Source organism: Carcharhinus amblyrhynchos, chromosome 1, assembly GCF_965287045.1.
Source record: "Carcharhinus amblyrhynchos chromosome 1, sCarAmb.v2.hapA, whole genome shotgun sequence".
Taxonomy (NCBI): Eukaryota; Metazoa; Chordata; class Chondrichthyes; order Carcharhiniformes; family Carcharhinidae; genus Carcharhinus; species Carcharhinus amblyrhynchos.
The window spans coordinates 73,332,344-73,356,771 of NC_137324.1; the positions used below are offsets into that span (position 1 = coordinate 73,332,344).

The following is a 24,428-nucleotide window of genomic DNA, read 5'->3' on the forward strand; positions in this document are numbered from 1 at the left end:
GTTGTGGCCTAGTATTTCATACAAATTTCAGCCAATCTCCCTGCTCTTATAATCTTTTTCTCAGCTTGCAATGGAAAATATTCCATATGTCCTCTGAACCACCACATTACTACCTTATCTTTCTACCTTCAGAGGTCTGTGTGATAACGCTCCAAGATCTCTCGGATCCTCTAAACTTATTAGTATCCTATCAAATGTATATTCCCATCTCTTGTTTGTCCCCTCCAAATGTATTACCACACATTTCTCTGAATTGAATTCCATTTATCACTTGTTTGCCCATTGATACCATCTGAGACCGACAACATTCTTCTTTGTTAACACCCATATAATCAACTTATGTATCAACTGCAAAGTTCTTAAATCATGCTCCCAACATTTAAGTCCACGTCACTGATATGTAATATGAAAAGCAAGGGAACTACTACTTAGCTTTATAGATCTCCACTGGAAACAACCTTCAAATCACAAAAATACCCATTGACCAATATTCTTTGCTACCTGCCATTGAGCCAGTTTTCAATCCAATTTCCACTTCACTTTGGATCCCATAGGCCCTTACATTCTGCTAGTTTATCTACACACCTGATCTTTTACCAGTTAAAAAACCTTGGGGTGGTAACTTATTTAGATCAAAGTTCAGCTGCTTATATCCTGTCCTGCATAAAGTTCACCCGCCTATCACCATGATGCCCATTGGCATACAATGGCTTCCAGTCCTCCAAAATCCATGCTCCCCCACCTACTCCCAACCTCCCTCAGCCCTATAGCTTTCCAAGAACTAGGTGTTCCTCCATCTGGCCTCTTTTACTCCCTCTATCCTATCACTGACTGTCACGCCATCATACATTTAGGCCCTAGGATCTGAAATTCCTTTTCTAAACCTCTCGGGCTTCTTCACCATACTCTCATCCTTTAAGACACTGTTTAAACTAGCTCAGTAACATAGCTTTTACTCACCTATCCTAAAATCTCCCTCCCTGGTTTCATGTACATGTTTACTTGGCTGTACTTTTGGAATAAATTTCTTATGTTGAAGATGCTACACAAATGGAAATTGTTATTGTTTTGTCCCAGAGCCAAATCCATTTTTCTGCAACTGGCACCTGAAATCCTAAATCCACCAATTTAGCACATTTCCACACATTATGCAGTGGGAGCATTTGAAGAAGTGTTTCAGCAGAGCATCCCTTTGTGAACAATGGTCCCAGCAAGGATTAAGTTATCAGCTCCCATATATATTAGGAAACACATTAATATGTCTCACACACATATCACAAGATATGGCATTAAAAGTTAAAAATTATCAAAGGGAACCATGCGCCTTCAAATCCCTGGAATTAATATCTATTAGAATTATTAACATTTGCCAGACTCTACAGAGATTAGAAGAAAAAGTAATAAGTAAATGAAATGCAAAGCCTTTTCATATCAACATCAGTTTGCTCCAGAACTGGGTCACTGTGGAAACCTATGACTTGAGATTGACTGTGAGGATTTGATTTATCTGCTTTGGCTGTTTATAAAAGGCCACATTTTAATCTCAACATTACTGTTTAATATCCATGTGAACAATTGCCACGAGAGTCTGGGTATGCTAGGTCTTTTTTTTTACACATTTTTAAGCTAAAATATAACTTTTCTTTCAAAAGGTATTTTAATTTCATGAAATTAAAGAATTCTCATTTTGTCTTTTAAGCAGATGCCAGATTCTTTTTAATCCACTTATGAAATATAAAGGAGATTACAATGTCTGTTTCTATTAATTTCTTTTCCAGAATTATAATTATCGCTTCCTAAAACCTGGCATACCCACTTGCATTACAATCCTAATCACCTGATTCATGAAGGCACCAAAACTCTGCATGCTTCAGGGAACAATATATCAAGCCCAGGCATGCTTATTGACAGACGAGGTCCTGTCAGGCAAAGGACAAGTTGCATCAGCTTACCAGAGATGACCCCTGATGCCAGTGTTGCAACAACTGGTGTCTGCCTCTTACTCACTTTTGCCAGAAAACTGAACAGTAAACCATCTCGCGCCATTGCAAACAGAATTCTGGGTAAAGGGAACATAGACCCCAAGAGGCTAAAAGAAAAAGGTCAAAGTTCAAACAAAAATACATTCAGTGCAATGTACTTGTCATGGATACACTTAGCAAATGTAGAATTGTCAAGGTCAATGGTCATGTCACTTTAATATCTTTGATGAACTGTCTTTAGTTTCTTTGAAGTACACAATGTTTATATGGAGAATAAAGCACTGTCTACCCCATTCTAATAACTTCACTTAATCTTTAACTCGTAAAACTAACTCCACTGCTTCTCTTCCTACACCAGCTTTCTTCAGGTGTTTACTCAATGACATATTTAATACTGTATTTTTGGCAATATTTCTAATTTTAAATGTTAGCTGCTAGGAGTAGGTTGCAATACAGCCAAATTCATTTGTATATTTGTTCACTGTGAAACTCCTTCAAAGTCTTTGGGCCAATCTCAACTAAACTTGGTGATATGATAAAAGCAAAATACTGTGGATGCTGGAAATCTGAAATAGAAACAGAAAATGATGGAAAATCTCAGCACATTTGGCAGCATTTTTGGAAGGAGAAACATCTTTAAACCTTTGCCAGAATTAAATTACAGGGACATATTGCACTAGTAGAAACTTCTTCATGAATTATATCTACATTCTTGTCTAGAGGTACTAATAGATTTTCCTGTGCATTCGAATTACCACTTAACATACAAAACAAGGAAATGCCAACATGTAATATAGAGAAAGGTTCAGAAAAGACCAATGTGTTATGAAGTAAAAAATTGCTATTTGAGATGGATGCACTATGTCACACAAGAAAAACCTTGAGGCTTTACATAATACAGCCTAAAGTTTCAGAAGAAAATAATTACAAGTGACATTCCCTTGATTTGCTCAGGGGGCTTCAGAAAAATTCTCCCAGCAATGTCAAGAGGAACAAGAGCAGATGCAAACCAAACAAGTGCAAAGAAATCTCTTTGGAATAATGTGGAAATATTAAAAGTTGACTATGATATAAGAGTTCATCCATTAGGGGATGAGAAATTTGGCAATTTTGTAAATTTACTGCTGGACACTGGAAGTGGTAAAATTCCCTTTGCTCCTAATTTTAATCCAATTATAATCCCAGATGGATGTGGAACAATTGCAATGAACCATGAGGAACTCTGGAACTTTCCCAACATCAAACTTAATTACAAAAATTGTAATTAATTGCTGATTGGTTATGTGGAAAGGACCTGTTACCTCCAAAAAGTACAGATGTAGTAAAATTAATGAACTATCGTTGAAAGAAATTCCAGAGGAAGGGATATCATATAAATCAATTGACACTGCACAAGATGTTGATGATGCTCCTCTGTAGAGTTTTTCAATTCTTTGACGCCATCAGACAAGCATCATCACAATTTACCGTTGAAAATGGGTGTCTCGATTACCCTGTCGAGAAACCTTGATGCCCCTAGATTACGCATTTGAACAAGATTAGTAATTAAGAAATTACTACATCATGGCTGGATCTTGTGCTTAATGGTTGAGTGAGGGAGGCAGGCATGGAAATATGTACTCTGCCCGCTCTTGCCCTGCAATTTTATCACAGTGAATCAAGCATGTTCTGGTCAATTAGTGACCACTAGACAGGGAGGCAGTGTAAAGGGAGGTGCCATACCAATTCGGTATTTAAGGGTGGACATCTGACAGGAGGAGGTAGGCTGTGAACTGGAAGCTGGTCATGGCCACACATTTACAGATACATTGGAATTGGAATGGTGGCAACCTGAGAGATCCATGTATGTTGGGAAAAGGCGTTTGTAAGAATACAGGTAAGAGGACAGAATCCACAGGTGACACTGAAGCATTTAAGCAGCAGCCGGTGAGAGCATAGAAACTTGAAAAAGAGGCAGGAGTAGGCCATTCAGCCATTCAAGTCCCCTCTGCCATTCAACACGATCGTGGCTGATCCTTTATCTCAATGCCATGCTCCAGCGCTCTCCCCATATCCCTTGACACCATTAGAGTTCATTCTAATGACTATTGTGCCAGCAATCTCATTCATAACCCTTGTCAGGGAGGCAAGAATATCTAAGCATATCTCTCCCATTGAAGAATGAAGAGGCTGTTAGGGATAGTGCAGGCTACGTTATAGGGCTCTGCATGGCATGTTTGTCATGGTCCCAGTCTTGGGTGGGGAAAGGCCTCTCTGGGCAATGTAGGTTGTGTATGGTGTGGTGAAAAAGAGCTGGTCAGTCACCTAAGGAATTTGGTCCTGACATTAATGTCATGCTATTGAAATGCAGAGGGAATAGTTACATTCAGAGGTGGCATCTGTACCCTGTAAGTCAGTACTTGAAATGTCTTGGGGGCCATGTTTAATGGTCTCATTTGGGGGAGAGTGGATCCCAAAAAGTCAGAGCACATGTCGCCTTAAGAAGGGATGGTCAGGTCAACACATGGCATGGGGACACAAGAACATAAGAAAGGAGCAAGAGTAGACCACATGGCCCACTAAGCCTGCATCACCATTCAATACAGTCTTGGGCTTCAACTTAATTTTCTTGCCTGCTCTCCATATCCCTTAATTCTCTAAGAGACCAGAAATCGGACTATCCCAGAATTAAATGTATCCAGCAAGGGAGCATCCACACCCCTATGGATTCACGACTTTTTGATTGAAGAAATTTCTCTTCATCTCAAGACAAGAGGGAAAATATAAATGAGTCCAGAGGAAGCGTAAATGACAACAGCAACATCATTACTGACAGTTGCTGTCCAAAAGTAAGGGAGTAATGGTTATGATTGGAGATTGTTAAACTTAGTGCTGAGTCCAGAAGGCTGTGAAGTACCTCATCAAAAGATGAGATGCTATTCCTTGAACTTCTGTTGAGTTGAATTAGAATAGTGCAGGAGCCCATGGGTAAAGAGATTAGAATGGCAGGGGCTTGGAGAATGAGAATTCAAATCTTAAAATCAGACTCAGCAAAGAATTAACAAACTGACCATCTGACAATTCTGTTCTACATTTACTTGTTTAACATAAATTCCCTTTTTATTTTCTTTCTTCCACCCATCCATAAAATCTCACCTGCAACCACACCTGATGACATTGTAGCAATAGCTGGAGTCTTCGTCTTAGAATTGATGTGGGCTAAAACTTTGAAAAGCAACCCATCTTCAGCCATAGCATAGATAACACGGGGCATGGGGAAAATGGAACCAAGTAGACTGAATGAAGAGCAAAGACATGCAGAAGGTCGCAAATCAGAGTCGCAGCCGGTATGCAGTAAATTAAATGAAAAATTGACATTCACTTTAGGGCTCTACATAAATTCCTAAATTCTCCTTGTCTAGTGGGCAGTGGTTTTCACAATCCTTTCAGCTCTTCTACCCACCCCCTCCAATAAAATGACAAGCATTTTTTAAAATGAATGCAGAATCATTTTACAACATCAAAATATGGCATGTTGGTTTGCACCAATACCACAGTGGGTATAGCCTGATGAATTCTGCAAACATATAAATCAGCATGGGTTTCCTCTGAGTACTCTGGTTTCCTCCCACAATCCAAAGATGTAGGAAGGTGGACTGGTCATGCTAAGTTGCCCCTTAGTGTCAGGGGGACCAGCTAGGGTAAATCTATGGGTTATGGGAATAGGGTCTGGGTGGGATTGTGGTCGGTGCAGACTTGATGGGCCAAATTGCCTCCTCACTGTAGTATTCTAATTTCATATGCTATATCAAGTTAGCTAATCTCATTTGGGGAGCTACCATTATCCTCAATATTTTGGACTAATGTATTGAGGCAGGGGTGTAGATTGAAAAAAAACATTCAGGGGACTCCACAGAAACTGTTTGGGCACACAGACATCACGTTGCAACAAAACAGTTTTTGAATATGTTGGCAGCTCTGCAGAAGAAGTTAATGTCCAACACTGATGACAAGCCAAGGTGCAGGGGGATTTCAATCCTTTTGGGCTCAGACCCTAGGAAGAGTCTGCAGTTTCAAGAGATGGGGCAGAAGCCAAGGAATTAAAACTGAATATAAAATGTACTTTGAACTTTCTCCGACTGTAACTTCATCAGAACCACTGGAGAAACATTTTTATGATGTAGAGATGCCGCTGTTGGACTGGGGTAAACAGAATAAGAAGTCTCACAACACCAAGGTAAAGTCCAACAAGTTTATTTGGTAGCAAACGCCAATAGCCTTGGGGGCTTTGCCCTTTGTCAGGTGAGTGGGGAGTTCTGATCAGAACTCCCCACTCACCTGATGAAGGGGCAAAGTCCTGAAAGCTAGAAACATTTTTAGTAATTTCTTCAGCAGCTCCACCAAAATTGTGATTGGAAATTAGGAGGCCCCCTCAGTTCATAATGTTGTAAAATTGACGGATCAGAAAAGTAACTGTATTTGGAGTAGATTAATCTTGGAAATGTCCTGAGGACATTTTTTTTAACTTCTGATTCTTTAATCTCTAATTCATCAAGAACCATATGCCTAGTCTATTATGCCTATTGTCATCGGTCTTCATCAGTGCTGACTGCAAGGGATTAAATATGAATAATTCTAGGGCAACTCCACCTTGTCACTGTAATTAAAACTATTGACTTTTCCATGACTTTACTTAAGATGGGATTTCAGAACTGTTTTTTTGCTTTAATAAGTGAAGTAGTTTTAAAGTTTCATTGTGTTCAACCACTTGAACACACTAGACAACCTTTGGTTGGCCAAACATGATTTGTGTCAAACAGGAAACAGTTATGTAGAGTCCTACAGTGTAATCACATTATATAAATTAGATTGATTTGATTTTATTTAGCTGTGGAGATAGAAAAATGTAGTGTTAGGCATGCCAAGGAGTTTTGGATACTGTTTTCTCCTTAAAGATTTCACAACAAACAAACATTTCACCAAGGCCTGATCTTGTTATTTCAGCAGTTGTCTGAAAAATGTCAGGTCTCTCCCTGTTCAGCAATGTGAATGAAAAGGTGTATACTGGTGGTAGTCATCCATCTTATAAAGGTGATAGTTTGCATCATGGTGGACAACTCTGACAAGCATTGCCTGGTCTGGCTCAGGAGCCTCACTCTGATATTGTGTGTAACAGGAGTCTGTCCTCCTGCGGCCCATTTTACACAACATTCCTGCAGTGAGGGAATAATTGAGCAGATAGACGACATTCTGGCAAATGCAGTGCCAAAAACTGAACAGCTGGAAGTTTGAAGGTGTCGTGGTACATCACATGGGGAAGTATGGACGACAGCAGTAGGTGCAGAAAAGAGCAGGATGGAAGAAAATGCAGGTATTGGGTAACGAAGCATACAAGGAGATATCCTGGCTGCAATGATGACTATGGAACCATGGAGTAGAAAATGGGGGACCATAAATATGAATAGGATAGTTACATGGAAAGAGAGGTTTAGGAAGAATGGGGGGGGGGGGGGGAGCGGTGGCGGGTGGGGTCGTTATTAAATCAATTTAAGTGCAGTGCTAGAGCAAGAGGGGAGTGTATCTTGGTGGGAGTGGCAGTAGAAGAACAGAACATGATAAGATGCTCCAACAGTCATATTTACAATTCAATGCAAACTTTAGAGAAGAGCCCTTTTCCCACTAAACAACCATCACAATTTCAAGATGATTAATTATGGAACAGCTTCAACTTGATGTTACTGAATCCTACATTAGGGTTGTCAGGTTGGGAGAATTGAAGGAAGCAAAATTTCATAATCTAACGTGTGATTGTATGAATATTACACAGTAAGTATTTCTAATTGGTCTGCTCTGAAAGAAAACTGAATTTTCTTTTCATACCTTGTTGATAGTGCACAAAGGGATCCCACTGCTACCAGGTATTTTGCAGGACCCCAACCAACAAATTCAAAGGCAACGGGAAGTGGGCTTCTTGCATCCAGCAGGTAGTAAGGCATCATAAGGGTCAGTGCTGCTGAAACTCCGAAGTACGCCAAGAAACAAACCAATAGGGAAGTCACAATTCCTATGGGAATAGCCTTTTGGGGATTTTTCACCTCTTCACCTGGAATGGTAGCAAAGAACATTATGTAGCTCTAATGCAAATATTTGCGTGGCAAGATGAGATTTGTTAGACAAGTTGATGATAGAAAACCCAAACCCAGGAAATTCCTCAGAATTGCTCCTGCTCTACTTTGACTGGATGACTAATTTCGTGGCTGAGATTCTCCCAAAAAAACCTCAATGCCCAACATGTGGGAAAACGGGAGTATTTCCCACCCGGTTTTTGGGCATACTTACCAGAGGTAATCTCTGACATTCTGCCACAGCGTGATTCTCTCTGGTAAGAAGAGTCGAGGCCTATTCCTGTCAGAGAGGGTGGCAGGATAATGCTAAGTGTGCCACTGCGCATGGCACCGATTTGTCAGAGCAACGATTGCCGCATACGCTGTGACCCTCCCATCACTGGCCTGCAACTTTCCAAATCATAGCATTCCAACTAACCCAGGCCCTCCAATTGCTGTCCTCCTGGGCTAGCCCTTATGCCTCCGCCCCACTGCCCGGCCAGCCCCAATCTCCCCACCCCTTACCCCCAACCTCCAGGGGTGAGCCTTATTAGCTTTTGTTTCCACTAGCCAGCTGAGGACACCACTTCTCCGTCAGTGGGGAGCAGTCATAAATGCCGCTGTAGGGTACCACTCTGGGCAAGGGAATGGGGGGAGATGTTAGCAGGCCCAGAGAATATCGTCCCGGGCCCACTAATCGTATGGAAATCCTCATTTCAGTAAGGTAATCAGCTCTGCTACAGGTTCGAGCAGTGCAGCGGGCTAGGAGAATCCTGGTCAATCTCAATCATGCTTTCATCTGGATGATGAAGACGGGTTTTGCATTTGTGTTTGAACCAAAAGGGGGAGAAACAACATGAAAAAAGGAGAGAAAAAATTGGCTTCGTTACTTTGTAAATCACATACTATTAACCAAAGCAGCACATGTGAATATTTCGTCAGTCGGTGAATGGTACATAAAGGGCCATAGAGGGTTAGCAAATAATATGTGGCCAAGTATAGTGATATTTGGAATATAAATAGTCAATAAGTTTTAGGTCAGAATTATCAAATACTTTATTGCTTTTGGATACAAGTAAGTAAATGCAAAATATTAAATAGAGCATTCTTTGGCACAGAAGCAGCATCAAAAAAATCTGAGAGGCATACAGTTGCTTAAATAGAACTATGTACTAATTGGATTTTACAGTGAAATATAAGTTATAGTAATATTCTCCAGAATTGGAAATACTTGAATGTTAAAATTCCTTGCATTTTCTTCATAATTTAAGAAGCAAAACTAAAATATATTTTGCATGTTCTTCAGTGTGCAATCACCTTTGAGAAAAACGTAACGAATAAGTCTCGGAGAAATGTGTTTATTCTTTCTCAGCTCTTAATGCAGAATAAAGCCACCTGCAAGTTGTCATAAATTGATGTAGGGTGAGGTTAACTTCATTGCTTAGTACACTGGTTAACATATTTTGTGGAAGACTGCTTTCTGTATTATTTAATGCATTAGTTACCCATTTAAATGCAATTAAATGCAAGAACAGTAATCAATATGCTACCGGGGAAATCAAGTTCCAGGCTTACATGGCCAAAATTATGACTAAGGTTTATGAAATGAAAGAAGAAAAATCAGACTTATGTAGCAGAGTACGCAGTGGACTTAGGAGCTAAGCACATTATTGGGGCAGAGTTGAAATGCTTGAACCTGAGCTGATTCACATTTGATAATGACAACGAATGGCAGAGAAGGAAAAGCATTTAGTTTACTAGCACCAATCTCATTCATCTTAACCAACACAACTACTGATAAAGAAATAATTATGGGGCCAAGTCTAGAATTTTAATTGCATGGAGAAGATCTCTTTAATGGGATAGATTTGTGAAATTATGATCATCTGTTATAGTTTCACATTGCATGATGACCAATTAATTGCAAGTGAAATTTAATCTGTTTGTGAGGAACCACAGTTGAAAGGGAGCACAAATACAGTGTTAGGTAGATCAGACATCTGATCCATGCTCACTTTGTGCAAGCTTCTGCCTGAAACTTTGGTTGATCTTGTGGTGCAAAGAGTTGTCCTCAATTGTATTTTGTAGAATGGCACTTTATAAGGTCCAGGTCAACATGCTGAGGGATGCACTAAAGTTTGGGGTAGCTCCCACTGAGGCACAATGGAGAAAGATTGCTATCTAAAACCTTTAAACCATTGTTAGGTGCATTGACTTGAACTGGCGCCGGACTGTGGCGACCAGGGGAATTTCAGTAACTTCATTGCAGAGTTAATGTAAGTCTTGCTTGTGACTAATAAATAAACTTTAACTTTACTTTTACACGGAAGGGATGGAAACTGCGTAGAATCTCTCAGATTGTATGCCTGACACAGAATGCGTTGGGTGCGATCTTACTGGCCATTCACACCCCGCTCCTGCTGCAGCAAAGATGGGGAATTTGGTGCCCAGTCGAACCTCTGCTCACTGCATGGGGATCAGAAAGTCCCGCCAGTGTGAACGGAGGTAAGAGTCCAGCCACTGTGTACTAATGCATGTCAGATGGAAGCTGCGGTGTGTGAAGAAAAATTGAATTTCATTGCAAGCTCTGTCAATTTAACTTGAAATATTTTGTAATGTACTTTTACAAATTTTATGAATGAAGTATATTTTTTGGGGAAACGTGTTCAAATGCATGTAGTGTGCAGTTGTCTATAGCTGACCAGGTTATTGCTGCATAAACCATCAGACCAAACAATGCAGTGATTGATATATCCGTGGTTCTTACCTGTAGTAGCAATACAGTCAAATCCAACAAAAGCATAAAAGCAGGTAGCAGCACCAGCTAATGTTCCAGTTAGACCATATGGAGTGAAACCACCGGTACCATAATTGCTGGTGACGTTCTCTGAAGATGACAGATTGCTAGAAAACAAAGGGAAAGGGGTTGGGGAGATGGGGGGTGCGGGGGGGCGGGGGGAGTACATTGTATTTAGACACATTCAACTTTCACTCACTCATGAAACATCATTTCGAAAAAAATTGAGTTCCAATGCATGATATTTAGCCAACTTGACAGGTCTATGAAAACACAGGGTGGGATATTCCAGTCCCACCTGTCCCAAGAATGGAAATTCCTGCCTAAGGTCAATGGATTTTTAATGGTCCGTGAAAATTTCCATTCCACCTGCGATGATTCCTATGGTGGGTGGGACCAGGAGATGTACCCCATGGTTTTTTCTAGGATTCAATGTGGCAATAACAGAAATGCATGTACTGTACAGAGTTGAACATTATGCTAAGACATAATCAACATGCTCTACTAATTATTTTCTACATTTTGTTATTTGAGATTGTTATATGTCACATCCAATTAATGAATTGTTACCTCATTTTTAAAGTTATATTTTCTATTGGTATGACATTGAAATTAAACTATATAGTTTTAAATGCTGAGTAACAACAAGAGTTAGCACAATTATTTGAATAATATATTGGCACATCATAAAAGTACATCTCTCTACCTTGTAATTTCTGCTCAAAATTATACAAATAAACCATGATATTTTAATCAAAATCAAAGGGGCATGGTGACATTGTCACTGGACTACCAAGGGTGGACCTGGGTTCAGAAACCTGCCATGGTGAATGGTAAAATTTGAATTCAATAAAAATCTAGAATGAAAAGTCTAACGATGACCATAAAACTATTGATGTTTTGATTTTAGTTTATTTATTATTGTCACTTGTATTAACTTACAAGTATTGTTTCTTGTGCACAATACAGACAAAGCATACCGTTCATAGAGAAGGAAAGGTGAGAGTGCAGAATGTAGTCTTACAGTCATAGCTAGGGTGTAGAGAAAGATCAACTTAATGCAAGGTAAGTCCATTCAAAAGTCTGACAGCAGCAAGGAAGAAGATGTTCTTGAACCTTAGACTTTTGTATCTTTTTCCCGATGGAAGAAGGTGGAAGAGAGAATGTCCAGGGTGCATGGGGTCCTTAATTATACTGGCTGCTTTTCTGAGGTAGCGGGAAATGTAACAGAGTCAGTGGATGGGAGGCTGGTTTGCGTGATGGATTTGGCTAAATTCACGACCTTTTGTAGTTCCTTGCAAACTTGGACAGAGCAGGAACCATCCAAAGCTGTGATACAACCAGCAAGAATGCTTTCTATCGTGCATCTGTAAAAGTTGGAGAGAGTCGCAGCTGACATGTCAAACTCATCTGGTTCACTTATGTCCTTTTAGGGAAATAAATTTTCCACCCTTACCTGGCACCATTATATGTGACTCCAGATCCACAGGTTGATCCTTAAATGCCTCAGGGATGTGCAATAAATGCTGGTCCAACCAGCGATGCAGACATCCCATGAACAAATGAAAAAAAAACTAGCATCTCCATGTACAACATCTAAGCAGTTTTCATTTCAGAGAAACAAACTCAACAAACTCTGAGTCAGAAGGCTGTGGAGTCAAGTCCCACTCCAGAGACTTGGGCACAAAAATCTAGGCTGTCACACCAATGCAGTGCTAAGGGAGTGCTGAACTGTCAAGAAGTGCGGTCTTTCAGATGAGATGTTAAACTGAGGCCCATCTGCCTTCACAGGAGGCTGTAAAAGATTCCACGGCACTATTTCAAGGAAAAGCTGGGGAGTTATTCTTTGTGTCCTAGCCAATATTTATTCCTCAATTAATAACATGCAAAATGCTGATTATCTGGTTATGATCAGATAGCTGTGAGAGTTGGTTATGCACAAGTTAGCAACCATGTTTCATTCATTACAACAGTAACTACACTTCCAAAGTATTCCAGTGGTTGTAAAGTTTTTTGAGGCATTCCTTGTTCTGAAAGTTCTAAGAAAGAGAAGCAGGAGTAGAGTATTTGGCTCATTGAGTCTGCTCTGCCATTCACTAAGATCATGGTTAAAATGATTATGGTCTTAACCTCACTTTCCTGCTAGCGCTCCATAATTCTCAACTACTTTGTGGATCAAAAATCTGTCCAGCTCAGCCATGTTCAATGCCCAGGTTCCACTTTCCATGTGGAAGAGATTTCCAAAGACTAATGGCCTTCAGAGAAGAAAATCCTCTTTATCACTATTTTAATGGGAGACCACTTATTTTTAAACTGTTTCCTCTAGTTCTAGATTCTCCCACAAGAGAAAATATTCTCCTAGTATTCTCTCTGTTAAGCCCTCTCAGAATCTTATATGTAGGAACATATCTTATATGTGGGAACATAGCAAAATAGGAGCAGGAATAGGCCATTTGATCCTTTGTGCTTGCATGACTGATCCTCCAGAGCAATGCTGTAGCCTTTGACGACTTTAGTTTCTAGAAATCTATTTCCTTCTTAAATATATTCAGTGATTTGGCTACTACAGCCTTCTGAGGGGGAGAATTCCACAGATTCACCACCCTTTGTGTGAAGAAATTTTCCTCATCTCAGTGCTAAATGACCTGCCCAGTTTCCTGAAATGGTGACTCTCTAAGCCTCACAGCAAAAGGAACATAATTCCTGCATCCAGTCTGTCCAGCCCTGGCAAAGTTTTATATGTTTCAATGAGATTGCCTCTCATTTATCTAATCTCCAGTGAACAGATGTAGTCAGCCCTGCCTCTCCTCAAAAAGATCACCTCTCATACTGTAGTTTTAGGGATTTACATTTGTATTGTTAAATAATAGAAATAAGGTATAGTTTTATGTGTGTTTAGTGTTTCTGTGTAAGGAAAGGTAAATCTATCATTAAATTCATGCTGGGCACTGGTGTTTGTATGTGTGGGGTTCGCTCAGTTCCAGCTGTGCTTCTATTATGCTTAAAGAGGGCTAGGAAAAATAAATAAGTTGGTCAAGTATAAAGTTGTCGCTTAACAATTGGGGCCCTGTTAAGGTAGAAAGGTTTTTTTTTTCCGATTCAGTTTTAGCTGCACTTGTTTGCAGTTGGTTTATGAGGCTAGAGGGGGAACATCTCTCTCTGCTTTGCCAGGAGAGAAGCCAAACCATGGAGTCATGGTGAAGAAAATAAGTGCAGAAGCTAAGTCCAGAAAGATAAGGAAACTAAAGTCATGAAGAGAAGTTTCCTAAAAGTCTAAGGTTATTGGTACTAGAACAGAGAACTGTTCAGTAAAGATAAGCAGAGTTGAAAAGGTTGAACTAAGCAGATAGCTACAGTAACCAGATTTAAAGTGGGAAAACAGATTTCAGAGATAAATCAAAAGTTTGATGCCATTTTTATACAATCTGGGAATCAATAATTAAAGCAACTGTGAAGATAAAGAAAGGTGGAAGGTGTAAAACCTGTAAGCAAATTCTTGATGGACACATGTAAGATTTGAAAATGTGTCTTTTTGAAAGCAAAATTTGAAATCACTCGTTTGGAAGCCGAAGTTTAGTGAGACAAAGTAGCAGATGGTATAAAAATCATCTGGGTGGAAAACCATTACAATGCATTAGGGTTCAGAGTGGACACTGTATTTAATCACAGTCACTTTGTGTGCTCAAAGGGATTTTGTGTTACTGAGGTCTTTGTAGCTTAAGAAATACTTTTTAATCCACGTGAAATGCAGGAGTCCATTCAGCCCATCCAACCTGCACTGACAACAATCCCACCCAACCATATCTCCATAATCCTACGTATTTACTCTGCTAATCCCCCTGACACTAAAGGGCAATTTTCTATAGCAAATCAACCTACCCACACATCTTTGAACTGTAGGAGAAAACTGGAGCATCTGGAGGAAGTCCAAGCAGGCACCAGGGAGAACATGCAAATTCCACACAGACAGTGACCTAAGGCTGGAATTGAACTTGGTCCCTGGTGCTGTGAGGCAGCAGTGCTAACCGCTGTGCTGCTGCATTGTTAAAACTAATTAGTGGTCTGTGTCTTTGTTCCTCCACATTTTCTAAACATAAAGTAAAAGTTGTGGTCCTTTGAGTCAGGGTCCCATTCTGGGGTCTTCCTGTCCAGTTGTAACATCAACTGGGATCGTAACAAACTTCTAAACTATAATGAATATCACCCAATATGTTTCAACATTTCCTCATAAAGTAATTCCTTCATCCCAGGAATCAGCCGAGCAAACCTCTGAACTGCTTCCAATGCAAGCATCCTTAAATAGGAAGATAAAAACTGTACGCAGTATGTTAGGTGAGGTCCCACCAATGCCTTTACAGTTGTAGCAAGACCTCCCTACTTTTATACTCCATCCTCCTTGTAATAAAGGTCAACATTCCATTTTCTTTCCTAATTACTTGTGTACCTACATGTTAATTTTTTGATGAATAATGCATGAGGACATCCAGATTCTCATAGTATTATGCGGTTTTGAGACATTTAAGTATAATTCTGCTTTCTTCTTCCTGCCAAAGTGGACAACTTACATTTTCCAACATTATGTTACATCTGCCAAATCTTTGCCCAATCGTTTAACCTATTCATATCCCTTTGCAGATTCTTTGTATTTTTCTAACTGGCTATGAGACCTATCAGCAAATTTGGATATGATACAAACTGGTCTTTTCGCCCAGTTCATTAATGCAGACAATAAATAGTTGAGGCTCCAGCACTGATCTCTGTAGCACTCCAGTCTCTAGCCATTGCCTATCCACCATCATATTTTTTGGTGTGCTGTCCTAATCCACCACAGCCAACTTGCCCCTCATACTTCCATAGTTTCCTTTGATTAGACTTAAGTCTTTGATTTCAGATTGAACGACATTTTTTAAAATTAATGGAAAATTTTCTCATTTTATGGTCACTCTTTCCTAAGTGTCTTTTTATTACAAGATTATTAATTAGCCATTTCTCATTACATAATACTAGTTCTAAAATGGCCTGTTCCATCATTGGTACAGCAAGATACTGCTTTAGAAAACCATCTCAAATACAATACAGGAATTTGTCCTCCACAAGCATTAGTGCTCATTAGACTTACCCGGTTTTTATGTACACTGAAGTCTCCCATAAATGCTTTAGTACTCTTGTTACATGCACCTCTAATTCCAAGATAAATACATGATCACTACAACTGTTTGGTCCCTTATAAACAACTCATACCAATGTTTACTGCTCCTTGTTGGTTCTTAGCTCCACCCTAACTGATTATTCACCTTGTTCTTCCAGTCGAAGATCCTCTCAGTAATGTACTCATCTCATCCCTCCTTTTTTCCTGTACTTTCTAAATGTCGAAAGCCTGTGAATATTTAACTTGCAGCCTTGGTCACCCTGCGGCCAACTCTCCGTAATAGCGAGTATATCATACTGGTTTACCTCTATTCGTGTCATCAATTCATCTACCTTGTTGTGAATACTGCATGCATTCAGATAGAATAGTTTTAATTTTGCCTTTTTAACATTATTCCATATTTGGACTCTATCTGATAAATGGTGTGGGGAGGGCTTCAGATGTTTGGTTCAGTGACAGGGGTAGTACCTGTACAAAGTGGACTGGTTGCACCTTGGAAGGATTGGGACTTTTATCCTTGTGGGGAGATTTGCTAGTGCTGTTGGGGAGAGTTTAAACTAACTTGTTGGGGGTTTCTGCAGCTGGTCACAATTATCGCATATAGTCACGTCAGCCGTAGTAAATATCTATAACTTTCCCTGTTACAGCATGAGCATTCCACATGGTTGAGTGGTCCTACCATGCCCTCTATCCCTTCAGCTTGTGTCATTTAATTTATTTTAAGTGGCTACAGCCATTTACAGACAGTTCCTTCCCAAAATAACTCATCAATCAATTAGATTTCCATTTGTCAACATTAAGGGCATTTAAATAGTCACTGGATAAACATATGGATGATATTGGAATAGTGTAGGTTAGATGGGCTTTAGATTGGTTTCACACGTCGGCACAACATCGAGGGCCAAAGGTCCCGTACTCTGCTGTAATGTTCTATGTTCTATTTTCCTGTAGCATCACTGTTAGTTTTGTTTTACAAAATCGTTCAGCTCTGCAGGCTCCCAATTCACGATGCTCCAACATAGGGCAGCTTCCGCTCAGCTCCTGAAAGTAGGTGACAGCCCTGAATCTCACCCTCTCCCAGCTCCCGCAAGTTCCTAATTCACGATGTTCCAACGAAGGGCAGCTTCCTCTCAGTTCCCAAAGGTATATAGTCACTATATATTTGCAAGTCTTTTTTAATGTAACAGTAATTAAATTGTTTATGCAATTCCTTAGCTTTGTTAGAAGCTTTTGTTGGGACTGGGAAATTTCTTGCTGAACAAATGATTCTTTTGCGTTTTCATTCACACAAGCACTGTAAAATATTTTGCTTGTTTCACTTACATCCTTTGAATGGGAAGTTCTCACCAGAAAAATGTATTTCCAAAACTAACTATTGCATGACATTTAAGTTAGACTTCCATGATATGTAATCTGCCATAATTATTAGCCACCCAGACATTTTTCTGCAGGATAAAATCTTGGATCAGACATCATCTTATTACACAGGCTCTCCAGGCATTTGTGCAACATTTCTTAATGAACAAATCAATATAATGGGCTGAATTTTGTGAAGGTGGCAAAGGTCTCAGCACCAGGACCAATGTGAGTGGCTACCCTGCTAGCACAGGCAGTGGAACCTGGAGCCACATTTTGCTGGTGCGTTTCAATCAAATGGGTGCTACCTGGGCTGCTGTTCCTATTAAGGATAGTGGCATATGTCCCTAGAACTTTTGGCCCAATCATCTCAGCAGTCTTAGCATCACCAATGTCACCACCTGGATGATAAGGACACATCAAGACCATGCTTTGAAGAGAGTTAAGTTGAGTTGGAGGTAGCCAGGGCCTGATAGGCAGACCATGGTGATTGAAGGGTGGGAGCTCTCTGTAGGCAGGTGGTGCTGTTGCCACAGTGGTGGCCACAGTGGAGCCCAGCAACCCGCCCCCCGACATTACAGGCCAAGGGGTAACCAAAAATGAGGTCCCCCCTAGAAGTCGTTGAATACAGGATTTCACTGGATTGTGTCCTCCCATGGAAAATGCCCCCAGAGATGGAAAGTGGCCCTTAATTGGACACTTACATGGTTCAGTTAGTTTCTTGTTTGCCATCATTCCCACTGCTGACAGAATGGCATAGGAAAAGGCACTGACAGAAAGAACAAAGAACAAAGAACAACCCAGCATGGGAAACAGGCCCTTCGGCCCAACGAGCCCGCACCGCCATCTTAACAAAGCATTTTCCTACACCTACCTTGCCCCATGTGTATGCGAATGGTACCCCTATTGTAACCAGATTCAGGGGTGAATAGGGTAGGGACAATTTGGTACACCAATCAGCCTAAGAGCATATCTTTGGGGTGTGGGAGGAAACCGGAGCACCCGGAGGAAACCCACGCAACCACAGGGAGAATGCGCAAACTCCCACAGATACTGGCCCAAATCCATGTATCTGCACAGCTAGCAGTGATAGTCACTGAACTGTTGTGGTGCCCATCTGCTGGTCCAGGTTTAAGCACACACAACGACGCAAAGTACTAGGCCACTCTCGAAACATCCAAGAGCAGCCCACGCACGACCCACCGTGTGCATGCCCCTCGTTTGACAACAAGGTGGACCGACACACCTGCGGATTAAAAGAGACAAAACATTAACATGTAGTATTACATTTCCAGTATTGCCCCGAGGCTCTGACCCTTTTTAAAACTGTCTCCTATAACCCTCCATCCCTGTTTCACTCATGTGCCTATCTAAGTAAACCTTAAACAAGTCCAGTGTGCCTGCCTCCACCACCTTACTTGGTAGCGCGTTCCATATCCCCACGACCCTCTGTGTGAAAAACCTCCCTTTAGTATCCAAATTATACTTCTCCCCCCTCACCCTTAGATCGTGACCCCCCGTGATATTTGTCTCCAATCTAGGAAAAAGCCTGCCACTGTTGACTCTATCTATACCCTTCATTATTTTATACACCTCTATCAGATCCCCCCTTAACCGCCGTCTTTCTAAGGAGAAGAGCCCCAGTTTACCCAATCTTTCCTCATAACCCAGTCCTTCCATACCAGGCAGCATCCTGGTAAACCTCCTCTGCACTCTCTCCAGGGTCTTCACATCCTTCCAGTAGTAAGGTGGCCAGAACTGGACGCAGTACTCCAAATGCGGTCTAACCAACGTTCTGTACAACTGAAGCATTAGACGCCAACTCTTATACTCTATACCCCTTCCTATAAAAGCTAGCATTCCATAAGCTTTCTTCGCAACCTTCTCCACCTGGGTTGCCACCTTCAGAGACTTGCGCACTGGCACTCCCAGGTCCCTCTGCATTTCTATACTCTTAATTGGTCTACCTTTTATCATGCAACTCCTCCCTGCATTATTCCTTCCAAAATGCATCACCTTGTATTTGTCAGGATTAAATTCCATCTGCCATCTATCTGCCCAGTATACCAGCCTATCTATATCCTGCTGTGTCACCTGACAATCCTCCTCACTATCTGCCAATCCTGCCATCCTGGTGTCATCTGCAAACTTGCTGATCACACCACGTACGCCCTCTTCCAAGTCGTTTATATATCTTACAAAGAGAAGAGGTCCCAGTACTGAGCCCTGCGGCACACCACTGGTGACTGACCTCCAGCTAGGAAAGGACCCTTCCGCTACTACTCTCTGTCTCCTGTTGCCTAGCCAGTTTTCAATCCATCTAGATACCTGTCCCTATATCCCATGTGCGTTAACCTTTTCTACCAGCCTACCTACCCTTCCTAGCCTTTCTCCAAAAGGGTGTTACAATTAAGCCCAAAGGCTGGAATTTTTCACGGAGGCCTACCTACCAGCTGAAAAGTCAGATACTTCTCCCTGGCATTGGGCACCAATCTGATGCACTGGCTGCATGGCCTCTTTTGTTTAAAACCATCCTTGACAGAAAGGCCATTCACCACTATACACAATATACTGCATCTACTGCAGAAAGGTAAATTATTCACCAGAATTGTTTTTCTGAACCACAAAATGTTTTGTTGCAAGATTCAACACTTTCTCAAATTAAGGATCCTACTGTTTCAAATGTATAAATAGCTATCAGAATAAATTAAGTCAGTTCCTTCCAACAAACTTACTTTGTAATAGCTGTGACGTTTATAAGTGTCTCCTCAGTGATCTTCCAGTTCTCAGTGTCTCCTTTTACAAATCCCGTGATAATAACAAATATAAGAACTACGATGTTGATGGCCGTAAATATTTTAGTAACCCAAGCAGACTCCTTCACACCAAATGACAGAAGACCTAAGGTACACAGAATATTCAAAGTATAAATGCATCAATGTATGTTATCTTCCCCTCATGCATACATGAAAATATCTGTGCAACAGAACGGTTTTAGCCTAGATTTTGGTTCAGATGATGAGAAGGTTTTGGTGGGGTGGGGGGGGGTGGTGGTGGTGGTGGTGGTGGTGGTGGTGTGGTTGCTGTCCATCAAAACTGGCTTAGCATGGAGATGGAGGGCAGGAACTAGTCTGCTCTGGCATTGTGGTGTACAGCACATCAGGAACAGTGGAGCACATTGGCAGAAAGTTGTTGCATTGACCCCAAGGTCACTGAGGATCACCTTGGACCAACTCAAATATTATTATAGAAGAAATAAAAATAATGCCACTGTAGCCAAACAGGCCATCTAAAATGGCATTTTGTAAAGCACTCTGGGTTAACTGGGCAAGAAACTAAACCGACAGGCTGCAGTTTAAAGACAGACAAACAGGCTGCAACCCTGATTAGTGAATACACAGGATATGGGCCATCTCCGGGATGAAAGAGACTTTCTGGTCACACTGGGTTGTGTGCCAGACATAGGGGCACCGTGAATCCTTATTTAGGAGGAAGGTATGTGACCTATGTGCCTACAACACCTACGGGCATGGCCACCGGGGACACACCCAGAGATCGGTGTGGTAGCACCTGATTGGACTCTTATCGATCAGGGTGATCAAGTCCTGATCGATTGATTGGCAATGGCCAAAATAGGGGCGTGAAACCAAACGGGGTATAAAGGGTGCTGCACAACCAGGAATCTCGCTCTCTGACCCCACGAACAAGCTACAACGACAGAGAGCCACCACGTCGGAGAAGGAAGGAAAGAAAGATGATCAGAGCCAGAGTGCCACACCAGACCAAAGGACCAGACTGCGCAGACAACTACCAAGACCAGCGCAGAGATAAAGGCCAATATCTGTTTGGGTACTTGTCAGTCACGCAAAGTCAAGGTCTTGTGTTGTACTTGAATTCTAGTATTTTCTTTAAGATAACTTATTGTTGGTCGGGTGGGTGATTATTGATTGTGTGGGTTTAAATAAATATTGTTTGTACTAATAAGACATCTACTCAAAGTTATTTGTCCACCGTATAAGGGTTAAAACAGACTGATTTTACAACACCACTCATTAGCAATTGGGTTTGATGCCATTGTAAATTCCCGCTGGCATAATGCAAGATTGAAAGGCTTGACAGGATGCCAGTGGGCAGTTGTTTTAAGAAGCAGTCATAATATGCAAATAAAGGCAAACTGCATTTGTGTCACCCGCCAGCAGGAAGACCAATCCGCCATTACAAGTATAGCAACATGATTTTACGCCAAAGAGTTCCCAACGTTTTGGCTCCCACCAGATTCAAGTGCACCAGCCAACCATCAAACCTGCCGTGCACTGGCTGGGAGAATTCTGCCCTTGTTTACAACATTGCTGGGTTACCCTGTATTCTTTCTGATATACCTCTGATAGATAGTAGGTGGCTCAGTGATATTCTGGATCACTACTGGGCATTGGTAAGACCTTCAATGAAAGATTTCGGAAAAAAACGTCAAAGACTTTGCCCTCAAAATAATTGATTTATCTGCAAAGAAAAATGCTATATCCCTGTATAAATGAAATGAAGCCACTCCAGCTAAACAACTGATACATTATTATATCGTGTGAATTTTACTTCAAAAATTTCCTTAAATGCATTTTTTCAAATTATTTGGAAAAATAAACTCAAACACTATTATAGAAGAAAGAAAAAATTCAGCTTCAACATGGAGATACTTACTATCACTGATCACTAAACTACTCTCTTTCTCTGAGTCTCCTGAACTCAAAAGTGCAAAATAAGCAGCTGACAATTTTTGTGTGAATCAAAAGAATTTTTGATATTGATCTTCTAGCCTATGTTAAAATTATTTTTAAAAACTCAAACACTCTTATAACAGTCTTAAGTAAAGACACATTAGATTGAGAAAAGCAAAACATTTCATTAGTACTGAATTTTCAGTACAAACAAAAAACCCCACAAACACAACCCACTTGATTCTCATCTCTCTGACTGTCTCTGAGTCAGCCTCTCATTCCAAAATTAACACCAAGGGCTACAAATACATTCTCAGGCAGTGACACAAAATAAGTAGCATTAAATAGAAAATCTGGAAAATCTCAGCAGGTCTGACAGCGTCTGTGGAGAGAGAATAGAGCCAATGTTTTGAGTCTGGATGACCCTCCATCACAGTCATCAGCACTGGAGACTTAATAAAATGATCTGGAGCTGAAAGGCTCCAGTTACAGAGAAGGACTAAAGAAACTGGAATTTTTCTCCCACGAGGGGAGAAGGGTGAGTTGAGATTTAACTGAGGTGATCAAATTCATGAAAGACTGACTGAATTAATAAAGTGAATCTGGAACGCATTACCTGAAAAGATGGCAGATGCAGATTCAATCAGGACTTTCAAAGAAATGTGATAAATGTTTAAAAATGGAAAATTTGCAGGATTATGGGGAAAGAGGAGGGGAGTGAGACTAATTGCATAGGTCTTTCAAAGAGTAGGCATGATGGATCAAATGGTCTCCTTCTGGGCTACATCATTCCACAATGCAGATGTGGCTTGCATCCACTGGGACTTTGGCTCAGTTCTCAACATGGTTGTTAAGTCCCCAGCTCTCATCCTTCACTCCTCACCCACACCCCAAAACCCTTCCATGCCCCCCATGAATCTGGTAAAAAGTCTGACAACACCAGGTTTTAGTCCAACCTATTTAATTGATAATATACTCACAAGCTTTCGAGGGGACTGCCTCTTCGTCAGGTGAATGGAGAGTTCTGGCCTCAGACAGAGCATATAAAGCACAGACAGTTTAGAGATTACTGATTAGAATGCGAATCCTTACACCTAACCTGCTGTTCAAGACCTGAAGTGGCTGATAATGTGAGTGGAAGGAGCACTGATCACAGTTTAAAGAGATGTGTATTGTCTCCAGACAGTACAGTAAGTGAGGTTTGCAAACCCAGGCAAGTCACGGGGGTTACAGATAGTGCGACATGAACCCAAGATCCCTGTTGAGACCGTCCTCATGTGTGCGGAACTTGGCTATCAGTCTCTGTTCAGCGACTCTACGCTGTCGTGTGTCGTGAAGGCCGCCTTGGAGAATGCTTACCCGAAGGTCAGAGGCTGAATGCCCGTGACCACTGAAGTGTTCGCCAACAGGAAGGGAACAGTCTTGCCTGGTGACTGTCGAGCGATGTTCATTCATCCGTTGTCGTAGCGTCTGCATGGTCTCCCCAATGTACCATGCTTCGGGACATCCTTTCTTGCAACATATCAGGTAGACAATGTTGGCCGAGTTGCAAGAGTATTTACCATGTACCTGGTGGATGGTATTCTCACGTGTGATGATGGTATCCATGTCAATGATCCGGCATGTCTTGCAGAGGTTGCTGTGGTAGGGTTGTGTGGTATTGTGGTCACTGTTCTCCTGAAGGCTGGTAGTTTGCTGCGAACAATGGTCTGTTTGAGGTTGTGTGGTTGTCTGAAAGCAAGAAGTGGGGGTGTGGGGATAGCCCTGGCGAGATGTTCGTCTTCATCAATGATATGTTGAAGACTCCGGAGAAGATGTCGTAGCTTCTCCGCTCCGGGGAAGTACTGGACGACGAAGGGTACTCTATCCACTGTGCCCTGTGTTTGCCTTCTGAGGAGATCGGTGCGGTTTTTCGCTGTGGCGCATCGGAACTGCCGATCTATGAGTCGAGCACCATATCCTGTTCTTATGAGGGCATCTTTCAGGGTCTGGAGGTGTCTGTCACGATCCTCCTCATCTGAGCAAATCCTGTGTATATGGAGGGCTTGTCCATAGGGAATAGCTTCTTTAACATGTTTAGGGTGGAAACTGGAGAAGTGGAGCATTGTGAGATTGTCTGTGGAGCAGTTGAACCAGGGACACTCCTCGTCACAATGGATGTCTCAGCGCTCTACACCAACATCCCCCACAACGATGGCATTGCTGCGACTGCCTCAGTACTCAATGCTGACAACTGCCAGTTTCCAGATGCAATTTTACAACTCATCCGCTTTATCCTGGACCACAATGTCTTCACCTTCAACAACCAGTTTTTCATCCAGACACATGGAACAGCCATGGGGACCAAAT

At 41.4% G+C, this 24,428-nt stretch overlaps 1 protein-coding gene across 4 annotated transcripts in view; it reads right to left on the reverse strand.

The window, feature by feature from the left end:
* slc7a2 (solute carrier family 7 member 2) overlaps positions 1-24,428 on the reverse strand; it is a 131,739-nt gene that overhangs the window by 17,801 nt on the left and 89,510 nt on the right. For 3 of the 4 annotated variants that reach the window (XM_080186988.1, XM_080186971.1, XM_080186979.1), the window contains 4 exons: positions 20,103-20,268; positions 10,833-10,969; positions 7,842-8,064; positions 5,118-5,257 (listed from right to left, as the gene is read on the reverse strand). In XM_080186988.1, the coding sequence (XP_080043114.1) occupies positions 5,118-5,257; positions 7,842-8,064; positions 10,833-10,969; positions 20,103-20,268 (666 nt within the window). Of the gene's footprint in view, positions 1-1,952; positions 2,090-5,117; positions 5,258-7,841; positions 8,065-10,832; positions 10,970-20,102; positions 20,269-24,428 lie in introns of all 4 variants that reach the window. The other variant, XM_080186997.1, reaches the window with a different exon arrangement.